The 23035-nt window shown below is 45.2% G+C and overlaps 1 protein-coding gene across 4 annotated transcripts in view; it reads right to left on the bottom strand.

Moving 5' to 3' along the window:
- The window catches only part of myripb (myosin VIIA and Rab interacting protein b), a 392899-nt gene that overhangs the window by 38227 nt on the left and 331637 nt on the right, over positions 1-23035 (bottom strand). For 3 of the 4 annotated variants that reach the window (XM_072560411.1, XM_072560409.1, XM_072560408.1), the window contains 4 exons: positions 20374-20560; positions 15585-16264; positions 2934-3017; positions 1164-1424 (listed from right to left, as the gene is read on the bottom strand). In XM_072560411.1, the coding sequence (XP_072416512.1) occupies positions 1164-1424; positions 2934-3017; positions 15585-16264; positions 20374-20560 (1212 nt within the window). The remainder of the gene's footprint in view (positions 1-1163; positions 1425-2933; positions 3018-15584; positions 16265-20373; positions 20561-23035) is intronic. The other variant, XM_072560410.1, reaches the window with a different exon arrangement.

Below are 23035 nucleotides of genomic sequence, written 5' to 3' on the forward strand. Positions count from 1 at the left end.
CATTTAATTTCAGTGTTTGTCAGTGGAATGTTTTAACTAGAATTGCCATTCTTTAAAGTTCTAAAAATACCATTTGACCTCAACAGGGGAATTACATGCAAGATTGTGTTCTCCAATCACAGAATTCTTATGGTACAGAATAAGGCCATTTGGCCCTTGATGTTGGCCTGGCTCTCAGCATTTTTAACTTGGTGCCAATCTCTCATCTTTTCTCTGTAATCCTGCACATTGTTTCCATGTACAGGGATACCTCAGTGTCCGTGAGAGTTCCGTTTCCCAGAAACCTGGATCTGAGGAAACGTAAGAGAGCAGAATTCTTTAAAAGTAGATTAAAATGATTAAAAATATCACAGATATGCAATTTTTGCCCGTGGATGTTAATTTTTGCTGTTACTTTTTTTTGGCACGGATAAATGAATTTACGATTGGTGACTTTGCAGATACAGAGGAGTTACAGTTAAAAGTAAGCTGATGCCCCCTTGAATACCTCGATTGAATTTGCCTTCCAAACCCTAACTATTTGCATTCTCTGCTGCTACCATGTTGCGAATGATGTTTGTTTTCACTGCCTGGATATTAATCTGACAGAGTGCTTCTGCACTCTCTTCAATGTAAACTTACATCTTTGTGGTGTCCACAACTGTACACAATCCCCCAGTTGAACCTAACAAGATCTCTGCAGGTTTCTATTGTCTCCTCAATTAAAAGCACACAGTTTGATTCCAGATAATAGCTTAGTTCTTAACCAGCTCTGCCAGCTACTGTAAGAATAGGTTTTTCATAATGAACAAGTTATTAAATGAGTTCATTGGAGGAAGCTTGTGAAACAAATGAAAACAGAAATTGCTGGAGAAGCTCAGCAGGTGTGGCAGCGCCTGGGCAGAGAAAACAGAGTTAACGTTTCAAATCCACTATTTTCTCTCCACAGATGCTGCCAGACCTGCTGAGTTTCTCCAGTAATTTGTTTTCTGTTTGTTTCAGATTGCCAGCATCCACAGCTTTTTGTTCTGTTTTATTGTGAACATCTCTTCTGTTCACGATAACAGATGTAAACAGAAACAAACTGGGTGCTCAGTAAAAACATTCACGCAGCTCATGGTGGTGTGGGGCTTGATGACCAGCGCACACCTCCCACCACAGGCGCAACAACAAAGTTGACTCACTCTCACGAGTTCGTCTTGAATGTGCTTGTGATCTTCATCACACGAGGAGGTCTCCTGAGCTCCCTCAGTTGTATCTGGATCCAGCTCATCTCCAGATGATGACTCCTTGTCACTTAGTTTGGTTGCAAGCCGAACCAACTTGGTTCTTAGTTTCTCCTCCATTAAATCTGCATGAGTTCTAGAAAATGTGACTCCACTCTCTGGATCCAGATTGGATTTCCTGTCTGCATTTTGGACCTTTTCTGCAGAAATAGGCGATTCCTTTAAACAGACAAATTCAATTAATTAGCATTTGACTCACTTCTAAAGAATGAGATCTGTCATATGTGCTTAAGTGGTAGCAGGTCTCAATGTTTGGCTACAATATTTGGCTACGAAATCCTTAGCTTTTCATACGTAGCATGTCTAAATGGAGCCTTAACATTTAGCCCAAAAAACCCTTTATGTTTTGTTCATCGTGTGCTAGTTTTGGCAAGGACATTAGAGGCAACAATCTAATAAGACTTTTTCACAAGTGCTCTGAGTTAAGTGTGAGATATACCAGAAGATGGCTTGGTATAGACGTTCCTGGCTGCATTCAGCATCACGGCCAGCGTTTGGTGTCACGTGTCATTTTAGGCATGGATTTAAACCCCTCATGTAAAAGTCAACCCATTATTTATTTGTTGAAAAATCTGGTCCGAAAACCTCCACTTTTACACTAGTATGTGTGATATATTTTAAACTGATATGACCATTCCCACTGCAATATTTTGCACTTGAACAGGTCCACTTGCAACTTGGACAGATGACAGACCACTCTGAATAAGAGATTCATGATGACAAACCGCTGGACTTTGCTGTTACAAAACAGGACCCAAACACCCACCCTGCAGAGCCGTAAAACAGGACGCGGTGATGTTGAGATGGTGATGGGATGTCACCATGCCAGTCTCTGAAACTACGGAAGGTGAATGGCACAAAATCCAGCCACATGGAAGTGGCTAGGTAACCAACTACTGAGCTCGTTCATAACCCGATGGTCTGCAATTAGCCGGGCGTTGGATGGGAGTGCTTTACGCCAGTCTGATGGGGTGGTACAAGGGTGGAAGCAACACCCCTGCCAGCAGACGCATGGTTGAATGTAGCAGGCAGGTTCTATTGGTGGTAGGTTTTAAAGTTGATTCGTTGGAACCTTCAATAAAACATGAAGACCGATTTCTTTAAAGTTGTCGGTGGTTCCAACCTCCTGTTTGTAAAGTAACCCCTCTGTCACATGACATCTCAGCCTTGACTTCCCCCCATTCCCCACCCAATGGCAGTGAAACCTTGATCTCCTTCCTGCTGGATGGTCACTAACTGGCAGCCCAGTATTTATGTTCTGTCTCCCTTATCCCATCGAGAAACATAAAACCCATCCCGAGATGTTGTGAAGTTGAACTAGTACAAGTGACTATGAAACAGCAGGGTGAACCCATCCACAGGTAAACATCAATGTTCTACAACATTGCAGACTTAACACAATGAGATAGCTCAAACCTAAAGAATGGTCAAAGGATGTGGTGGGGGATGAGCGTAACAAAACATTGTTGGATGGACTAAAGACTGTGGGGTGGTCTGTAGAATGTTGCTATCATTGAGACAATTAGCAACAGAAATTGCAATATGACAAAGCAATGGAACACTGTGTTTGATGAGACTGGCCCATTGGAGAGATCTGGGCAAAAGAAAACATTCTGAATGGACGAGCATTCCTATGTAAACATGGAAGGCAGCAAACACAAAGATTACCTCTCTGCTCCAGGTCCCCAAACTAATTCTCCTCTCCAGCCTGGTAAGGCTCTGCTCCATCACGAACATACATCTGCTCAGCTCCTTCAGTCGAAGAGAAGGGGTTCAGTGTCAGCAAGAAGGATGGTGAGCAGAGTAGCAAGTGGCACTCAGCACATGTGCTCTCTGTCCAAATCCATGTCCCACAATCACTGACAATCACCTAAGCCTCGCGGTGCCTCACCCATTGGATTTTGGGACTGTCTCAAAACCTGTGTGGCTATTTTTGAAGTGTTACCAAAGACTAAGTAGGTCAAATGGTCTCACTCTGTAGCTGCAATATTCAGTCATTTCTTCACACTTGCTAGTAATTCTTTTTTTTTATTGAAACTGGTTATTACTAGGGAAATTATTGGGAAAACCAAAGCTATTGTCTTCAACCCCCACCACAAATTCCATTACCTCATTTCCAATTCTATCATGGGAAGATGTTGGATTTGTGGAATTGATAATGAACTGATAATCCAGAGGACCAGTGGGGACAGAGGTTCAAATCCCAATAAGGCAGCTAGTGGAATTTAAATTAATAAAATCTGGAATTGTACGGTTGCTATCAGCAATGGTAACCATGACAACTATTAGTGATTACTGCTTAAATACTCATCTGGTTAACTGGTGTCCTACCGGGTAGGAAATTGACCACTCTTACTCTGGTCTGGCCTACACCTAACTCCAGCTGGTTGACTCTTAACCACCCTCTGAAATGGCTGTGCAAGTCACGCAGTTCAGGGCAATTAGGGATGGGGAATAAATGCCGGTCCAACTGGGGGCACCAACATCCCATGAAAGAATCGAGTATATCCTCTCTGGACAGCAATGAGGGTTGAACCCTGACTCTTCATGACTTTGACCCTGAGCTCAGATTCCAACCTTCTCTCCACCGTTAAGACTACCTTTAAAGTTCTAACCATCAGCCATTTCCTTCCTCATCTTACCTGCTGCTGAAATCCTCGTCCATGGTTTTGCTGCATTTGATTATTGTAACATCCTCTTTGACGCAGCTTCCACTTCACTCTCATACACCCACTTCCCAACCAGGTGGTCAATTTTCACTGAGCTTATTAATAGCAAAACTTCTTCGGATTATAAATCTGAGTTCGGAGCATGAGTGAGCTTTTTGGGCCCTCAAGCCATTCTCTGTCATTTGAGAAGATCATGCTGATGCGAGTGTGGCCTTAACCCCATCATGCCATTCACTCCTAACAGCCTTTCATTCTTTCATTGCTTCACACTCCATTGACCTCTGCCTTAAAAATTCTCAATGATCCCACTTCCATTGTTTTCTGGGAAAGGGAGTTGCAAGATTCATTATCTTCTGAGTGAAAGAATTCCACTTCATGTCTGTCTGAAGATCATCACAGAATCCCTACAGTGTGAAAGTAGGCCATTTGGCCCATTGAGTCCAGAACTACCCGCCGAAGAGCATCTCACCCAGACCCACCCCCCTAAACCTATCTCTGTAAGCCTACATTCCCCATGGCTAACCCACCTCGCCTGCACACTCCTGGACACTAAGGGCAATTTAGCAAGGCCAATCCACCTAACGTGCACATCTTTAGACTGTTGGAGGAAACTCATGCAGACATGTGAACACCACACAGACAGACACCCAAGGATGGAATCAAACCCAGGTTCCAGGCACCATGGGGCAGCAGTGCTAACCACTGAGCCACCGCGCTGCCTCTTCGGATCAGAAGTAGACCATTCAGCCCATTGAGTCTGTACTGGCATTCAATTAGATCATGTCTGATCTGATTATCCTCAACTCCACCTTCCTACCATTTCCTTGTAACCCTTGATTCCATTACTGATTAGAAATCTGTCTACTCCAGCCTTGAATATGCTTAAATATCCAGCTTCTACAGCCCTCCTGTTCTGAGAGAAGAAAATCCTTCTCAACTCTGTCGAAAATGTGCAGCCCCTTATTCTGAGAGGATGCTGTCTGGTCCTAAACTCTTCAACAAGGAGAAACAACCTCTCTGCATCTACCCTATATAAAAATAGGGAGGTCTTGCTGAAACTTTACTCAGCGCCAGTCAGATCACAATTGGAATACTGAGAACATTTTTGAGTCCCTGATCTTCGGAAAGATTTTGGAGGTAATCCGGAGAAGGTCCACTTGGTTGATACCAGCTGTAGAGGAACTTTCTTAGGAGGTGGTGTTCATTAGCTTGGGCCTACACTCGTTGGAGTTTAGAAGAATGAGTGGCACAGTGGTAGTGTCCTTACCCCTGGACTGGGAAACCCAGGTTGCAGTCCCACCTGCTCCAAAGATGTGTAATGACATCTCTGAACAGGTTGATTAGAAAAATAGGATAATAAGAAAATGTGGGTGGCAACTTGGAGGGATCTATGAATGTGAACCCCAAGATCACACTGTTCCTTCACACTGTCAAGAATCCTGTCTTTATCCCTGTAGTCAGCATTCAAATTTGACCTTCCAAAATGAATCACTTCACACTTATCCAGGTTGAACTCCATCTGCCACTTCTCAGCCCAGCTCTGCATCCTGTCAATGCTTTCTTGTAACCTGCAACAGCCCTCGATACTATCTATAACACCGCTGACCTTTGTGTCATCAGCAGACTTACTAACCCACCCTTCCACTTCTTCATCCAAGTCATTTATAAAAACTACAAAGAGCAGAGGCCCAAGAACAGATCCCTGTTGGACACCACTGGTCACAGACCTCCAGGCGGAAACTTTCCAGCTGCTACCACCCGCTGTGTTCTTTCAGCCAGCCAGTTCTGGATTCAGATGCCAAGTTTCCCTGTATCCCATACCTCTTACCTTTCTAAATGAGCCTACCGTGGGGAACCTTATGAAATGCCTTCCTGAAATCCATATACATGACATCCACCGCTCAACCTTTGTCAAATTGTCTCGTCATATCCTCAAAGAACTCAATAAGGATTGTGAGGCATGACCTGCTCCTCACAAAGCCATGCTATCTTTAATCAAGCTATGTTTTTCAAAATAGTCATAAATCCTATCAGAATCCTTTTCAGTACCTTGCTTACCACAGACGTAAGATTGACTGGTCTGTAATTCCCATGGATTTCCCTATTCCCTTTCTTGAACAGAGGAACAGCATTCACCTCCCTCCAATCAACTGATACTACTCCCGTGGAGAGTGAGGATGCAAAGGTCATCGCTAGAGGTGCAGCAATCTCATTCCTCGCTTCCCATAGCAACTTTGGATATATCTGGTGCAGCCCTGGGGATTTATCTATCTTGATACTTCCCAGGATTTCCAGTACATCCACTTTCTTAATATCAATCTGTTCAACCCTATTAACCTGGTCCACATGTTCTCACAATCAACAAGGTCCCTCTCGCTAGTGAATACTGAAGCAAAAACTCATTTAGGGCCTTCCCTACCTCTTCAGAATCCAAGCACAAGTTCCCTCCACTATCCTTCATCAGCCCTACCCTCTCTCTGATCATTCTCTTATTCTTCACATAGATGTAGAATGTCTTTGGGTTTTCTCTAATCCTTCCTGTCAAGTCTTTTTCGTGTCCTCTCCTAGCTCCCCTCAGTCCATTTTTGAGTTCTTTCCTAGCAACCCTGTAATTCTCTGAAGCTGTGCCAGATCCTTGCTTCCTCAACCTTAAGTAAGCTTCCTTCTTCTTAACGAGAAACTCCTCTCCTCTTGTCATCCAAGACTCCTTCACGTTACCATTTCTTGCCTGTCTCAGTGGGACAAAGTTATCCACCACTCGCAACAAGTGCTCCTTAAACAACCTCCACATTTTTGTTGTGCATTTCGCACAGAACAATTGTTCCCAATCTTCTACGGGAACAATTCCCAATCTTCTACCGGAACAATTCCCGATCTTCTCAGCACCCAGCCCATAAACTCGACTCAAGACCTGATGTTTCAATAAGACTACTTGCTATTTTTCTCAACCCCAATGAGTACACAGTGTTTCCTCACAAGATAGCCCATTATATAATCTTTGCACTTGAAACCATTTTAAATACTGCCCTCATACAATATTTGGATGACTGAAACAGGATGTTGACTGCGTGGATGGTCCATTACTTTTTAATTCATTCATGGGATGTGGACATCACATTCATCACTAATTCCTAACTGCCCAGAGGGTGGTTAAGAGTCAATCACATTGTTGGTGGGCTGGAGTCACATGTAGGCCAGACCAGATAAAAGGTAGCAGTATTCTTCTCTAAAAGACATTAGTGAGCCAGATCAATTTTTCAAACAATTGACGACAGTGTCGTGATCATCATTAGACTCTTTATTCCAGATTTTAAAAATTGATTTCAAATGCCACCATCTGTCATTACAGGATTTGAACCCAGAACATTACATGGGTCTCTGAATTAATAGTTTAGCGATGATACCACTCGGCAAATGCTTCCCCTTATTTTATTTTAATTCATCATTTAAGCACATTTTCCAACTGAAAATGTTGTCCTAACACGTGACTTCTCTTTGAGAACTTGTTTTAATTTGCACAGACTGCAAAGATGTTGCTGCAGCACTGGGTTTGAGAGTCTTAGTCGCTGCTGATATTCGAGTAATAAGTGACACCTTGTGGAGACTGCTTGATGTTCCCAACCTCTAATTCACTCTGGGGTTTTGCATTGAATGCTGCTTCTCTGCACTCCAGGTGACGATGTGCGGGCAATGGAAAATATCGAGAGAAAATGATTGAAAATAGCTTTTAAAGTCACGTAATAAAATGGCAAAAAGGCAATGTTCTCTCCAATTTCCCTTTGCAATGCAGATGCTCTGCATGGCCCCTCTAAAACTGCTATGCAAATGTTCATTGGGAAAATTAGTGCTATGCAACCTCTCTGGTCATTGTGCAGCATGTACCCAAATGCTATGTGAATGCACAGATTAAAGGGAATATTGAGGGTTCTCTTGGGCAGCCACAGAAAAACAATTTCCTCTACTAAGTGACGATAATTTATTGATGAGGCCTCTTCTGGAATACCAATTCCAGTTCTGGTCGTTCAGTTATAGGAAGGGTATTGTTAAGCTGGAGAGGGTTCAGAAGAGATTTACCAGGATGTTGCTGGGCATGGAAGGTTTGGATTATAAAGAAAGGCTGGATATGCTAGGAGTTTTCTTCACTGGAGTGTAAGAGATTGAAAGGCAACCTTATAGAGGTTTATAAGATCAGGAGAGGTACAGAATGGGGGATTTCAAGACTAGGGGACACACTTTTAAGGTGAGAGGAGAGAGATTTAAAAAAGGCATAAGGGACAAATATTTTACATAGTGGGTGACTTGCATATGGAATGAATTTCCTAAGGAAGTGGTGGATGTGGGTATAATTACAACATTTAGAAGACATTTGGATGGACACATGAATAGGAAAGGTTTGGAGGGATAAGGGCCAGGTATAGGCAGGTGGGACTAGTTTATTTGGGATTATGTTTGGCATGGACTGGTTGGACCAAAGGGTCTGCTTCTCTGCTGTGTGACTCTCTGTGACTCAGCCAGGATTGATAGAAAATTGCAAGGTTCCATTCCTCACCAATAAAGCATTGAACTCTTTGCCTAGAAATTTCCACCTACTGTGTCAATCGAAGTTTGTGAGATTGATTTTGATGGGTTCTGTGACATAAGTGAATACACTTCAACACTACGTCTTTGACTGTAAAGTGTTGAGGAGGCTCCTGAGGTTGTGAAAGTTGTAGTGCATAACACAACATCTGGTGTTCCTGAGGGAAGGATGATATGGGACACAACCTGTTTTCCATCCACCCCGGCCAATCCCATCAGCCCAAAGTTCATTCGTATGCCCTGTGGAGCAGTAAGTGGCTGGAGACAAGACATTTGCTCTTTATTTGGATCTGTAAGGTCAGTGGCTCTGTGGTCTCAGCAGTGCCACCAGTCATGGTGGACACTGCTGGTACTGCAGGCACTCCTTTCAGTTTAGGTGCAAGAGCTGACAGGAGTTTATATGTCCAGAGTTTCCCAACAAGGAGAGCAGGGGAGGCTGGCGGGTTGGGGAAGAGGTGGGTGCCTGTTGTTTTGATGGGCCACTTGAGCAGGCAGCATTCGGAGAGTGAGGTGGGTGGGGGGGGGGGGGGGTGGTAACAGATTTTGGTGTAGAGAGTGGTGGGGGAGGGCAGTGGGGGAGGTGGAAGAACCCGATCCGGAAAGGGCGCTCGCGAGGGAGGTGCAATCCACCGTCACCCCCGCCTCACCCTACTTTGCCATTTGAGGAACCTGCTGGGCTCTCCCTCATGTTTGAAAATGTCTCACTGGGGCCTCAAAGTGAGGCAGGGAAGGTGGGTGATGGCATGTAATTGGCCTTTAATCAGCCATTTAAGGATATCAAATTGGGTGAGAGCAGTGGGGCTTACCTGCCCCCCACCACCACCACCCCCCCCCGCCCCCCCCCCCCCACCCCTTGCAAACCGTAGACAGGAAGATGAGTAAATAGTGGAAATACCAACCAGGGAAGGTCATAGGTTTCCCACCTACCAACCTGCCAGCAGAGGACCTGAGAATTGTGTCCATGACATTGCTTCCCCATGCCTTCCTGTCCTCACCAAACCACAGACCTGTGACATCATCCAGCCCTACAGCGAGAAACAGAGTTAACAACGTACATCCAATATGCCTCTTCTTTGGAGCCTAAGACCTTCTGGAGTTCTGAGCTCCGAAGAAGACTCATACCGGACTCAAAACATTAGTTCTGTTTCTCTCTCCACAGACGCTGCCAGACCAGCTGAGTTTCCCCAACATTGTCTGTGTTTGTTTTAGATTTCTAGCATCTGCAGTATTTTGCTTTTATTAGGCCTACAAAGACTTTAAATAGGTGAAAGTGAGGACTGCAGATGCTGGAGATCAGAGTCAAGATTAGAGTGGTGCTGGAAAAGCTCAGCAGGTCAGGCAGCATCCGAGCAGCAGGAAAATCAACATTTTGGGCAAAAGCCCTTCATCAAGAATGAGGCAGGGAGCCTCCGGGGTGGAGAGATAAATGGTTAGGGGTGGGGGCTGGGGAGAAAGCAGCTTTAAATATCTGAATTTTATTGTGGCAGCACGTAAACTCCTGACTCCCTGTGTTCACTTCAGAATAAAGGTCAAAGGTCTGTCAAAAATCCCTCGCCACGTTCAGGAAATGGTGGAGGTGTGAAAGTAAGCTGGAAACGAGCACATTACCTGATGCACCTCTGTCTCCTTGACCTTAATGAAACATTTAAGATCCTGAGGAGGTTGGATAGGGTGGCAACCGAAAGGATGTGGGAGAATAAAACTAGGGGACTTAGCTTTAGAATAACAGTTCTCCTTTTTAAGATAGACTTGAGGAGAATTCCTTTCTGTCTGAGGATCATTAGTCTGTGGAATTCACTGCCCCAGAAAGTAGTGGAGATTGATACATTGAATATATTCAAGGTTGAGTGAGATGGATTTTTGATAGATAAAGGAATCAAGGGACATGGGGACAGACAGGAAAGTGGGACTGAGACCTCAATCATAGAGTCAGAGAGATGTACAGCATGGAAACAGACCCTTGGGTCCAACCCGTCCATGCCGACCAGCTATTCCAACCCAATCTAGTCCCACCTGCCAGCATCCGGCCCATATCCCTCCAAACCCTTCTTATTCGTGTAGCCATCCAAATGCCTCTTAAATGTTGCAATTGTACCAGCCTCCACCACTTCCTCTGGCAGCTCATTCCATACACGTATCACCCTCTGCATGAAAAAGTTGCCCCTTAGGTCTCTTTCATATCCTTCCCCTCTCACCCTCAACCTTTGCCCTCTAGTTCTGGACTCCCCTATCCCAGGGAAAAGACTTTGTCTATTTACCCTATCCATGCCCCTCATGATTTTATAAATCTCTATAAGGTCACCCCTCAGCCTCCGAAGCTCCAGGGAAAACAGCCCCAGCCTGTTCAACCTCTTCCTGTAGCTCAAATCCTCCAACCCTGCCAACATCCTTGTAAATCTTTTCTGAACCATTTCAAGTTTTACAACATCTTTCCGATAGGAGGGAGTATCAGCCATCACTCACTGAATGGGGTAGCAGGCCTGAAGGGCTCAATGGCCTAAACCAGCTCCTGTGTCTTACGATCTAGTCCCAGTCTCATCTCAACCCATTGTTGAATTTTCATCCCATGCACTTTTTGAAAAAAAAGTTGTATTTCAGCTCCCACAACCTTTCTTCCAGGCTTCGTCTCGCATTTGGGTTTATTTTGATGTTGCCTATAACTTACCGCTAACTAATTTCTATCTTCCGCCATCTCTCGGGTCCCTCTATTTTTGTAGCTAATTACATTGCGGAAGGTGTCAATGTGATTCTATTATTGTAACAGCAAAGGCAACAAGAAAAACCCTGGCTTGAAACCTGCAGACAGGAAGTGTGACCTTTCTTTCACTGAACACAGGAACAGGAGTAGCCATTCAGTCCATCAAGCCTGTTCCTCCATTTAATGAGGTTATGCCTGATCTTGGGCTAACTCCATCTACTTGCCTTTGCCCCGTATCTCTTAAGACCTTTGTTTAACAAAAATTTATCTATCGCAGATTTAAAATGAACAACTGATCTAGCGTCCACTGCTGTTTGTGGAGGAGAGTTCCAAACTCCACTCTGCTTTGTGTGTGGAACTGCCTCCTAACGTCGCTCTGAAAACCCCAACCAGCAGGAATAGTTTATTGTTGTCTACATCATCTTTTCCTGGTAATATCATGAAGACTTCTATCAAATCACCCCTTCGCCTTCTGAATTCTAGACAGAACAGACCTAATTTTTGTAATCTCTCCTCATAACCTAACCCCTGAAGTCCACGTACCATTGTTGTAAACCTGTGCTGTACTCCCTCCAAGGCCAATAGATCCTTCCGAAGGTTTGGTGCATTGATCTGCTTACTGTACTCCATGTGGGGTCTAACCACACCATTGGGCCCAGTGTTCTGATCATAACTCCAGTGAGAAAACTTAATGGTTCAGTTCTAATGGTCAACCCTGTATTTTACTCCACACAACAGCCTCTGGAGCTGCACCGTAATGGTAGTGATTGGAACCAGGTGGATCTCATTGACAATGAGATCCCTGTTTGGGGTTGTTAATCTGGGCCAATCAGGGAGCTCTGGCTGACAGATGTAAATAGATATGTTACCGCAGTTAGGCGGTAGTGTCGGGGTAAAGAAAAAAAAAGAAAAAAAAATTTAAAAAAGAAAAAAAATAATAAAAATAAATAGAGATGTTGTCTTTCACTGTGTCTCACACCTGCACACACACACCATGGGTACTGGGGAAAAATAAGCACTACCGCAGTTAGGCGGTAGTGTGGAGGTTAAAAAAGAACAAATAAAAATAAATAGGGATGTACAGTGGTGCTCGGACCCGACGTAGTGCACCAGTTGGAGGACGCTCAGGTGTGCGGTGGGATCCCGTCCGCGCTCACCCCAGCCCGGATGGAATTTCACATTGGCCCCAAGGTCCCGTACTTCCCGCGGGAGCCTGTGCCCCACAACCTGAGCCACCTCCGGAATTTTAATTTTGTTTCTTTCAAAGATGTGAAGAGAAGGGCCCTGTATCGACTGCTGCTGCACACCATCCACCTCTTCTCCCTCATCCACCATCCGGACACGCCCTGGCGTGCCCATTTGCCACCGGGCGGTGGGGATCCCCAGTGGAGGGCTCTCTACGCGGGAGTCCTCCCCCTTTCTCTCGGGGATCTGGGGTGGAGGGAGCTGCACGCAGCAGTCCCCTGCAACTGCAGATTGCGGTGGTTCACGGACTCCCAGCCCAACTGCTTGTTCTGTGGCGCTGTGGAGTCCGTGGACCATGTATATATTGGGTGGGGGCGTTTGCACTCCCTTTTTGATTTTCTGAAAAACCTCCTCCTCTGCGTTTGGTTGCACTTCAGTCCCACGCTCCTGATCTTCGGGCACCCGGTACGGAGGAGGGAGGGCAGGTCCGAGGACCTCCTCGTGGGTCTGCTCCTGGGCCTGGCCAAACTGGCCATCAACAGGTCCAGGCAGCGGGCCGTGGAGGGGGTCATTAGGGCTGACTGCCCGCCCCTCTTCCGGGGTTACGTTAGAGCCCGGGTGTCCTTGGAGAAGGAGCACGCGGTGTCCATCAACACCCTGGAGTTGTTCAGGGAGAGGTGGGTGCCGCAGGGAGTGGAGTGCACTATTTCCCCGTCCAACTCTATTTTGATTTAATCCCTACCCTCCCCTCCACTGTTTTGATCACACAGCATTGCCCTTTGATGTGAAGGGCAGTGCTTGTCACTGGCCACTCGGGCGTTTTCCTTTCTTCCTGTTGGTGGAAACGGAATAAAGATTCATGCACCTTGTGTCTCTCACTGTGTCTCACACCTGCACACACACACACCATGGGTGCGGGGGAAAAAGAAAAAAAAAATAAATAGGGATGTTACCGCAGTTAGGCGGTAGTGTAGGGGTAAAGAAAAAAAAAGAACAAAGAGAAAAAAAAAGAAAAGAAAGGAAAAATAAATAAATAGAGATGTTGTCTTTCACTGTGTCTCACACCTGCACACACACACCATGGGTGCTGGGGAAAAAATAAGCACTACCGCAGTTAGGCGGTAGTGTGGGGGTTAAAAAAGAACAAATAAAAATAAATAGGGATGTACGGCGGAGCTCGGACCCGACGTAGTGCACCAGTTGGAGGACGCTCAGGTGTGCGGTGGGATCCCGTCCGCGCTCACCCCAGCCCGGACGGAATTTCACATTGGCCCCAAGGTCCCGTACTTCCCACGGGAGCCTGTGCCCCACAACCTGAGCCACCTCCGGAATTTTAATTTTGTTTCTTTCAAAGATGTGAAGAGAAGGGCCCTGTATCGACTGCTGCTGCACACCGTCCACCTCTTCTCCCTCATCCACCATCCGGACACGCCCTGGCGTGCCCATTTGCCACCGGGCGCTGGGGATCCCCAGTGGAGGGCTCTGTACGCGGGAGTCCTCCCCCTTTCTCTCGGGGATCTGGGGTGGAGGGTGCTGCACGCAGCAGTCCCCTGTAACCGCAGATTGCGGTGGTTCACGGACTCCCAGCCCAACTGCTTGTTCTGTGGTGCTGTGGAGTCCGTGGACCATGTATATATTGGGTGGGGGCGTTTGCACTCCCTTTTTGATTTTCTCAAAAACCTTCTCCTCTGCTTTTGGCTGCACTTCAGTCCCACGCTCCTGATCTTCGGGCACCCGGTACGGAGGAGGGAGGGCAGGTCCGAAGACCTCCTCGTGGGTCTGCTCCTGGGCCTGGCCAAACTGGCCATCAACAGGTCCAGGCAGCGGGCCGTGGAGGGGGTCATTAGGGCCGACTGCCTGCCCCTCTTCCGGGGTTACGTTAGAGCCCGGGTGTCCTTGGAGAAGGAGCACGCGGTGTCCACCAACACCCTGGAGTTGTTCAGGGAGAGGTGGGCGCCGCAGGGAGTGGAGTGCATCATTTCTCCCTCCAACTCTATTTTGATTTAGTCCCTAACCTCCCCTTCACTGTTTTGATCACACAGCATTGCCCTGTGGTTTGAAGGGCAGTGCTTGTCACTGGCCACTTGGGTGTTTTCCTATCTTCCTGGTGGTGGAAACTGAATAAAGATTCGTGCACCTTGTGTCTCTCACTGTGTCTCACACCTACACACACACACACCATGGGTGCTGGGGAAAAATAAGCACCACCGCAGTTAGGCGGTAGTGTGGGGGTTTAATAAATAAATAAAGAAATAGGGAATTGTCCCCCTTACTGGGCTTTGCTTAAAAAATATAAAGATTCCATCAGAGTCTCCTCACTTCAGGAAGTGACTCTGAGCTGGCTGGCCACACCCAACATACTGCGCACAAGTAAATAAAGGGTCTTGGGATACTGGCCTCTGTGCAGTTTTTGTAGGAACATTCTGTAATGATGGAAAAAGAGAGCATGCATTCACCTATTGCCCGTGGCCCCCACTGTACAGCACTAGCTAGTGCACCACGAGCAAGCTGCGATGTGCCCAGGACACCCAAGGCTTGCACTCTACACACTCAAAGGAGGGGTTGAGGTTTGGAACTCTCCTTCACAAACAGGAGTGGATGCTGGATCCGTTGTTAATTTTAAATGTGACACTGATGTATTTTGGTAGAGCGAAGGTTCGGGCCAAAAACAGGGATATGGAGTTAGGACAGACCAGCCATTATGTTACTGAATGGTGGAGCAGGCCCGAGAGGCCAAATGGCCTACTCTGTTCCTATGTTCTCAGCAACCATTAAGGACTATTGCGTGGGATGATTTTCTTGTGACAGCAGTCTACAGTTTGCTCTATGATTACACTGCCTAGCATTGTATTTTGAAGAAGTAAATTGCCTCATTATCCACAAAACCTTATGTCCCACTGGGGGCAATTTCAACTCTGTGCGATAGAGTGTGATGATAAATAAGCATCTCTCTCTTTTGAAGTTGGTAGAGTTGACAATTGAGAGAGATGTGAAATGGGGTGATCACTTGCTATTGCTTGTTTCAATTCTCCGTATCTGTGTGCCCTCCACTATCACACTGTACTTTGTAATTATAACGTGATAATGTAAATATACCCAGTGAATAGCCACAATAAAACAGCAGACTCCTACTGTAATTACATCTGATGCAATAACATAGATTGAACAAAATGCAAATGACAAGGTTACCTGGCATGTGTTTTTAGAAAGTGATTGCTGAATTTTCAAAGGGCTAGCTGTTTCGTGCAGCTGCTGCTGAGGTGAGCATTTGCTCCGTTTTCTCCGTCTGTGCTTCCTCTCAGACTCCTCAGGAATATCTTCGCCCTCGCTGCTGTCTATGTTCCCAAATCCTCGCGCCTGCGTGTTGTAGTTTATGTCGAGTTGCCCGGCACAGTAAGCGCCAGCTGGCATGGCTCCGTCATGGCTTGACTTTCTTTCACCTGCCGTGACCCGGTCATCCGAGCTGCGTATCGACACCTGCACCGAGCCGGCGGAGGAGGTTTCCGAGTCCGAGTACATGGTCTCCGTGTTGGTGTATCGGCCGGAGGACGGTGAGGTGACCGAATGGCGCTTTCCATTGGCGCCCAGCCAGTCGTTGTCATGCTGTGAGTCGGTGAAGTAGGTCTCATCTGACAGCTTCCCAGAACGCTGCCTCAATTCACCGAGAGCTGGGCTCCAGCCGATATCATCATCATTGTCATCGTCCGTCCCCATCTCGTCATAGGCGGACACAACATCTGCCTCATTCTCCAGGGCAATGAACACTCTGCTCTTTGGCTTGGCTAGCAATCGAGGGCGGATGGCTGGTGTGCTCTGCATTGCCATCCAGTTGCCATCAGGGCTGTGCAACATGGCCATAGCTGAGGAACCTGCAAAGCAAGTAGAATCACAGCACTCCTACTGGGCTGAAAAAAGCCATTTGGCCCATAGAGTTGGCACCAACCCTCTGAACAACATTCCTGTAACCCCATGGCTGGTCGAGCTAACCTGCACATTCTTGGACATTATGGGGCAATTTAACACAGCCAATCCACCCAAGCACAACCCACTGAAGTAGATTAATGCAACGTGAAAGCACAATCAACAGCTTATAATGGGTTGCGATGTTCAGGAAAACACATTCAACAAGGGAGCTCAGTTACTTTTCCCTGAACAACTCAATGACAGGAGATCCCATGGTACAGTGGCTGTCACCCTGTAATTCCTTCCAATGCACCTGACAACAATTAATGTGATTGGGAGGGTTTCCCAGTCAGCCACCCTGCAGAAGGCCATGGCAAACTACTGGCACTTTCGGGAATTATGGATCAACCCTTAGAAACAAGGATGGTTGGATGGACAGACAGTCCGATGAAATTGAGGGACAAATAAGATTCAAAAAGACGTTTGGGAAGATGGAGCATAAAATGAGGAAATTATAGCTGGGCCCTGAAAGTTACTGCTTCCATCAGACTGTGTGGAACAGAGCACAACAGAGAGATACTGCTGAGACTTCACCGTAGGTCATTCAAAACTGGGCAATGTAATCTAAAAGTGGCATAATCAATGGATAATTTTGGTCTAGCCCCACCCAGCTTTGCATTTGTACATTGGACCCTTAATTATAAAACCTTAAAGATTCCAGATTGATTTAATAAAGCAAACCCCTATTAGCCTGTTCTCCTGTGTGTAATTTTAGCAGCAAAAGTGTAGTGAATCAACAGGCAGTCAAATGGCAAATAGCATCCTGATTTTAAACCTCCAGCCAACGTTTCCTCTTCAGAGCAATGAAGTAGTTGTTTGCAGATGTTAGGAGCCAAGATCTGAATTCGGTCAATTCGGAGGTATTTAGCAAAGGCATTTTGAGGATTTTGCTTGGGACCAGGCACTCCAATCTCAGGAGTCAATTCCATATCCTTCCTGATTGTCTCCCACTCCAATATTCCCTGTCATTCCCTCCTTTCTATGTATACCAGACCTCCAGAATCTCCATTGCTCATCAACACTCTTACCTATATACCAGGGACACCAGTCATCTCTCTCGAATGAGAGAGCAGCCCCTATGGTCCTCTGGAACTATGATGACTTAACCTTTGATATTACAGCAGATAGGGGTCTGGAAGGCACTGCTTGGGAGGGTAGTTGAGGCCCATACGCTCACAACTTTTAAACAGTACTTGAATTAGTACTTGAGACTTCATGGGGAAGCACAGTGGCGCAGTAGTTAACACTGCTGCTCCACAGTGCCAGGAACCTGAGTTCAATTCCACCCTCTGCAACTGTCTGTGTGGAGTTTGCACATTCTCCCTGTGTAGGTTTCCTCCTGGTGCTCTGGTTTCCTCCCAGAGTCCAAAGATGTGTAGGTTCGGGTGGATCGGCCATGGGAGATTGCCTGTAGCGTCCAGGGATGTGCAAGCGAGGTGAGTTAGCCATGGGAAAATACAGGGATAGTGGGGTGGGCCCTGGGTGGGGTGCTCTTCAGAGGGTCAGTGTGGACTGAATGGGCCGATTGGCCTGCTTCCACACCGTAGGGATTCAAAAGAATAACAAGTGCTAGAAAGCAAGCCTAGTGTAGAACCCTCAGTTTTGTTCCCTACTCTATTTCCTTTGTCCCAGCTCAGTTGTCGTATGAGTTTTCTGCTTTCAAATCAACAAGATTAATCCATTGTTTATCCTCACTGTTTGCATTCAAAATTTTCTTTACTATTCTCACGTGTTGTGCATTTTTTTTCCTCTGGTTTATAGCCCTGTCTGTGCAGAGGAATTGGGCATAAAGTTAAAGGTGAAGATGAACCTCACTAAGTTATTATCTCTTCATCGAGCCTATCACGTGCTTTCTGAAAATGTATCTGAATTATGTCACATGGTTAATTCCTGAATGTCAATTTAGTTATGCTGAAATAAATTTAGGATGCAGCATGGTGGGTCAGTGGTTAGCACTGCTGCCTCACAACAGGAACCCAGTTTCGATTCCAGCTTCGGGTGACTTTCTGTGTAGAGTTTGCACATTCTACCCGTATCAGCGTGGGTTTCCTCCGGGTGCTCCAGATTCCTCCCACAATCCAAAGATGTGCGGGCTAGGTGGATTGGCCATGGGAAATGCAGGGTAGCAGGGATCATGTGGGTCTGGATGGAATGCTCTTGAGAGGGTCAGTATGGACTCGATGAGCCGAATGGCTTGCTCACACACTGTAGGGATGCTATAATTCTTAGTGAACTCAACAGGTATGAATTGTCCATCCATTGATTCTAAGATCCCAGTTAATGCTTACTGCTGGGTGGTTCCTAGCTCCTCAAATCTGAATGAGTAACTGCTGACAGTGTAAACCTGTGGTACTCTGGGTTAATGCTTTCCTTACAACTATCTCAAATTGAGACTCAAAACATAGCAGTTAAAAGCAGTCACTGCACTGAAAATGAAAATTACCAAGGCCCTGTGAAGTTCTTGGGCTTTGTGAAGGGGTAGATCAGGAGAGCTCAAATAAATAAGTGTCCAGCTCTGATCGCCCTGTTATAGGAAGGATGTTGTTAAGTTGGAGAGGGTTCGGATGATGTTTACCAAGGTGTTGCCAGGAATGGAGGGTTTGAGTTATAAAGCGAGGCTGGATAGGCTTGGAGTTTTTTCATTGGAGCGTAGGAGGTAGAGGGGTGACTTTATAGAGGTTTATAAAGTCATAAGGGGCATAGATAAGGTAAACAGTAGGTGTCTTTTCGCTAAGGTGGGGGATTTCAAGACTAGGCAGTGTATTTTTAAGGTGCGAGGAGTGAGATTTAAAAAGACATGAGGAGAAATGTATTTTTTACACAGAGAGTGGTTCACGTGTGGAATGAACTTTCTGAGGAAGTGATGGATGCGAGTACAGTTACAATGTTTAAAAGACATTTAAATAAATACATGAATAGGAAATGTTTGGAGAGATATGGGCAGGCAGGTGGGACTAGCTTTGCTTGGGATGATGGTTGGCATGGACTAGTTGGACTGAAGGGTCTAGTTCTGTGCTGTATGAGTCTGGCTCTACATGAGTAAAATACTGCAGATGCTGGAAATCTGAAAAGAACAGAGAATGCTGAAGAAACTCAGCAGGTCTGGCAGCATCTGCCGAGAGAGACAAAGAGTTAACATCTCAAGTCCAATATGACATCTTCAGAACAGACCTGAAGGACAGTCATACTGGACCTGAAACGTTAACTTTATTTCTCTCTCCACAGATGCAGCCAGATCTGCTGAGTTTCTCCAGCATTCTGTGTGTCTGTAAGTGCCGGTGTTGACTGGGGTGGACAAAGTTAAAAATCACTCAACTCCAAGTACAGACCAATAGGTTTATTTTGGAAGCACTAGCTTTCAGAGCACTGCTCCTTCATCAGGTAACTAATGTTATGTTAGCTGTTAACTATGTTAACTATGTTAATCTGCGAACTATGTTAAGTTACCTGATGAAGAAGCAGTGCTCCGAAAGCTAATGCTTCTAAATAAATCTGTTGGACCCTGACCTGTACGATTTTTAACTTTGTTTCTGGAGAGCTCACATGGTCTCACATTGCATTGCTGGGGGGACCTCAATCCAACACAGGAATGGACGTGACTTTGCTAAAGGGGTTCTCCCTAAATTAAAGCAGGAGATTGGAAAAAGTCTCAAAGAAGATTTCACTCCCCAGCCCATATTGCCCTATCTGGTTTATAAACATCCTGGTTCACCTGGTACCTTACAAATTTAAAAAAAATCAAGTTATTAGAACAGATTTCTTGCTTGGATTGCCTAGTGATTCTGGCTGACACAGAAACCCTATATCTTTAATGCTAAATTGTTATATAAAGATTGAGGCTTTTTAAAAACTCTTTAATAGTCTGTCATTCTTGAAAAAAATCATGTTTTTTTTTTAACTTTTCTGCACTCCAGTCAGCTGGCAAACTGTCCATGGAATGACCAATTATTAATGCCCACTTTAAGTGTTCCGAGATCTGGTATTCCACAGTCACCGACGCCTGTTGGTTACATACCTGCATTATCCAGCAAATCCATGCTTTTCCAACTTGGCAGTGAATAGGATCTTAAGTCCGGATTTTCGGAGGACTGGAATTGTCCAAGCTTCCCCATCACTCCGGAGACAGAGGATTTCGGGTTAGTTTCGGTTAGGTCTTTACTTAGATTTTCCTCGCTGGTCAGAGAGAATTCAGAGTGGGATCTCTAGGAAGAGAAAATTAATAGGGTTGCCTTTATGTCTGATAACATATGACACTCTTTGCACACCAATGATCAATTTTGCCAATTGAGAAACTGAGATGATAGAATGATGTCTGTACCACAGTCAACATTAATGCCAAAAAGTGCAGTCAGGAAGATGACATAAATCAATGATGCAGTGGCTATTACTGCAAAGAGAGAAATGTTGAAGCTTTTCATCGTGTACCCATCAGGACAAGTGCAAGAATGCCATGTTTACAATAATCATGACAAATTTAAACTACAGGAGAAAAGGGCGTTCATTGATTAGCAAGTCAATTTGTTTGGTTCGGGCATTGTGATGGTGAAAGCATTGGTATCATATAGGCTCCCCAAACTCCCAGAAAATTCAAAAACTTTCCCAGGCTTGAACATATTCCTTTTGGTTGCAGGGAGTAGGCCTCTACTTTGTTTCTGGCAAGTGTGATCGATAAATGTGTGAAGATATACAGCTATATGTACATAAATCTAATAAAAAGACACATTTCGTCAAAGCATTTTATCTTTCATTTATTATGGCAATTTGTAAGAAATGCCAATGGCAAAGGGAAAAAGGCACTTTTAATGGAATGAAACAAAGTTAGCACAAGGGGACATAGCTTTAAACTGAGGGGCGATAGATATCGGACAGATGTCAAAAGTAATTTCTTTACTCAGAGAGTAGTAGGGGATATAGAACACCCTGCCTGTAACAGTTGCAGACTCGCCAACTTTAAGGGCATTTAAAAGGTCATTGGATAAACATAGGGATGAATATGGAATAGTGTAGGTTAGATGGGCTTCAGATTGGTTCCACAGGTCAGCACAACATCAAGGGCTGAAGGGCCTGTACTGCCCTATAACGTTCTATGTAAAGTGCTGACTGGTTGGTAAGCAGACTCAAAGTGCAACTCTAGTCAAGACATGGGCATAGAGAATACACTAGCTGATGATGACTGCCAATTAACTGCCAAGCTTTGCTTATATTTGCACTGAGCAAGTTGACACTGATTGGTTAAGGCAATGCCCTGAGAAAAGGATCTGAGAATGGCTGACACTTGATTTGTTGAGTGGATACTGTTAAATAACATAAACACGTTTATCTATATCATATTCCATAATTACTTTTAAGATATTTCATTTCATGGAGTTTTAAAAATTGTTCACAAGATGGAAGCTAGGCCAGCATTTATTGCTAATGCTAACTGCCCAGAGGACAACTGAGAGTCAATGATATTGCTATAGGTCTAGAGTCACATATAGGACAGAAACATCCTTCCCGAAAGGATAATCATGAATCAAATGGGTCTTTTTCTCCCGACAGTCAACAATGGTTTTATAGCTCTTAATGTCAGATGTTTATTAAATTCAAATTTTACTATCAACCCTGTCAGGATTTGAACCTAGATCCCCAGAACATTACTTGAGAGTCTGGATTAAATGATGAAAGTCTTCATGAAAGGTTCCAACCTGAAATGCCGACTCTCCTGCTCCTCTGATGCTGCTTGACCTGTTGTGCTTTTTCCAGCTCCACTCCTTATCCACTCAATCTGGATTAAGATGTCTAGTGATGACAGCACTAGGCCCTTACCTTCCATTAAGATCGCACAGCTATTTCAATATTATATAAAGTAGCTCCTCAGGGGGGAACGTATTTTGGCTCAACAGGATCAGGTCAGTGGGTGGACTGCAGGGAGCCCAAGACTAACATATTCCTGTGTTGTGCTGAGGCGATAGGTTGGGCCCACTTAACCTCCACAAGGAGAACAATAACCTTCTTCTGTCCTGCCTTAGGAGATTCCCAAGATGCTCCTGCCCTCTCAGCTGACAGGTGACCTGATCTTCTCAGTTGATTTACCACGCCTCTTATACCTATTCTGAGCCAGAAGCAGACAGACAATAGTTAAATAAATGCTACATAAAACAGTTGAGTTTTAAATGAACGGGTATCGTGCTCTCCACACCCAGGAAAAGCAACCCTGAGATTTTTCATTTTCTTTCAACTTGAAGCTTAACTATTTCTGCACCAGTTGAGACATACTAAATCTCTTGGTTTCATTCCTATGTTATGTCTTCCTCCTATGAGATATATCAGCTCTTACTCACCTGCTCAGACTCACATCTGATCATCTCCATTAATTCCACTCCCCCGTCAAAGTTGGTGTTATCTCACATTGAAATACTGAATATGAAATGTTGACGTATATCAAAGACCCAATACTGAGCTCTGAAACACCCCAAAATCAATGCTTACCATCACCCTTGCCAGTGTCCTCTAACCCTGACACACTCTTTTCAAATCTTCAGGCAATTTACGCTGAATACTCATAGGTACAAGATTAACTACAAGCCTCGTGCGTTATGTTTTACAAAATGCCATTTTTGTTTTGGATGTTAAAGTGCACAATTTCTAATGGATTTGCCGTGGGTCTACTTGCACTGCCACTTCCTGAAGGAAAC

The sequence above is a fragment of the Chiloscyllium punctatum genome, chromosome 41 (genome assembly GCF_047496795.1).
Source record: "Chiloscyllium punctatum isolate Juve2018m chromosome 41, sChiPun1.3, whole genome shotgun sequence".
NCBI lineage: Eukaryota > Metazoa > Chordata > Chondrichthyes > Orectolobiformes > Hemiscylliidae > Chiloscyllium > Chiloscyllium punctatum.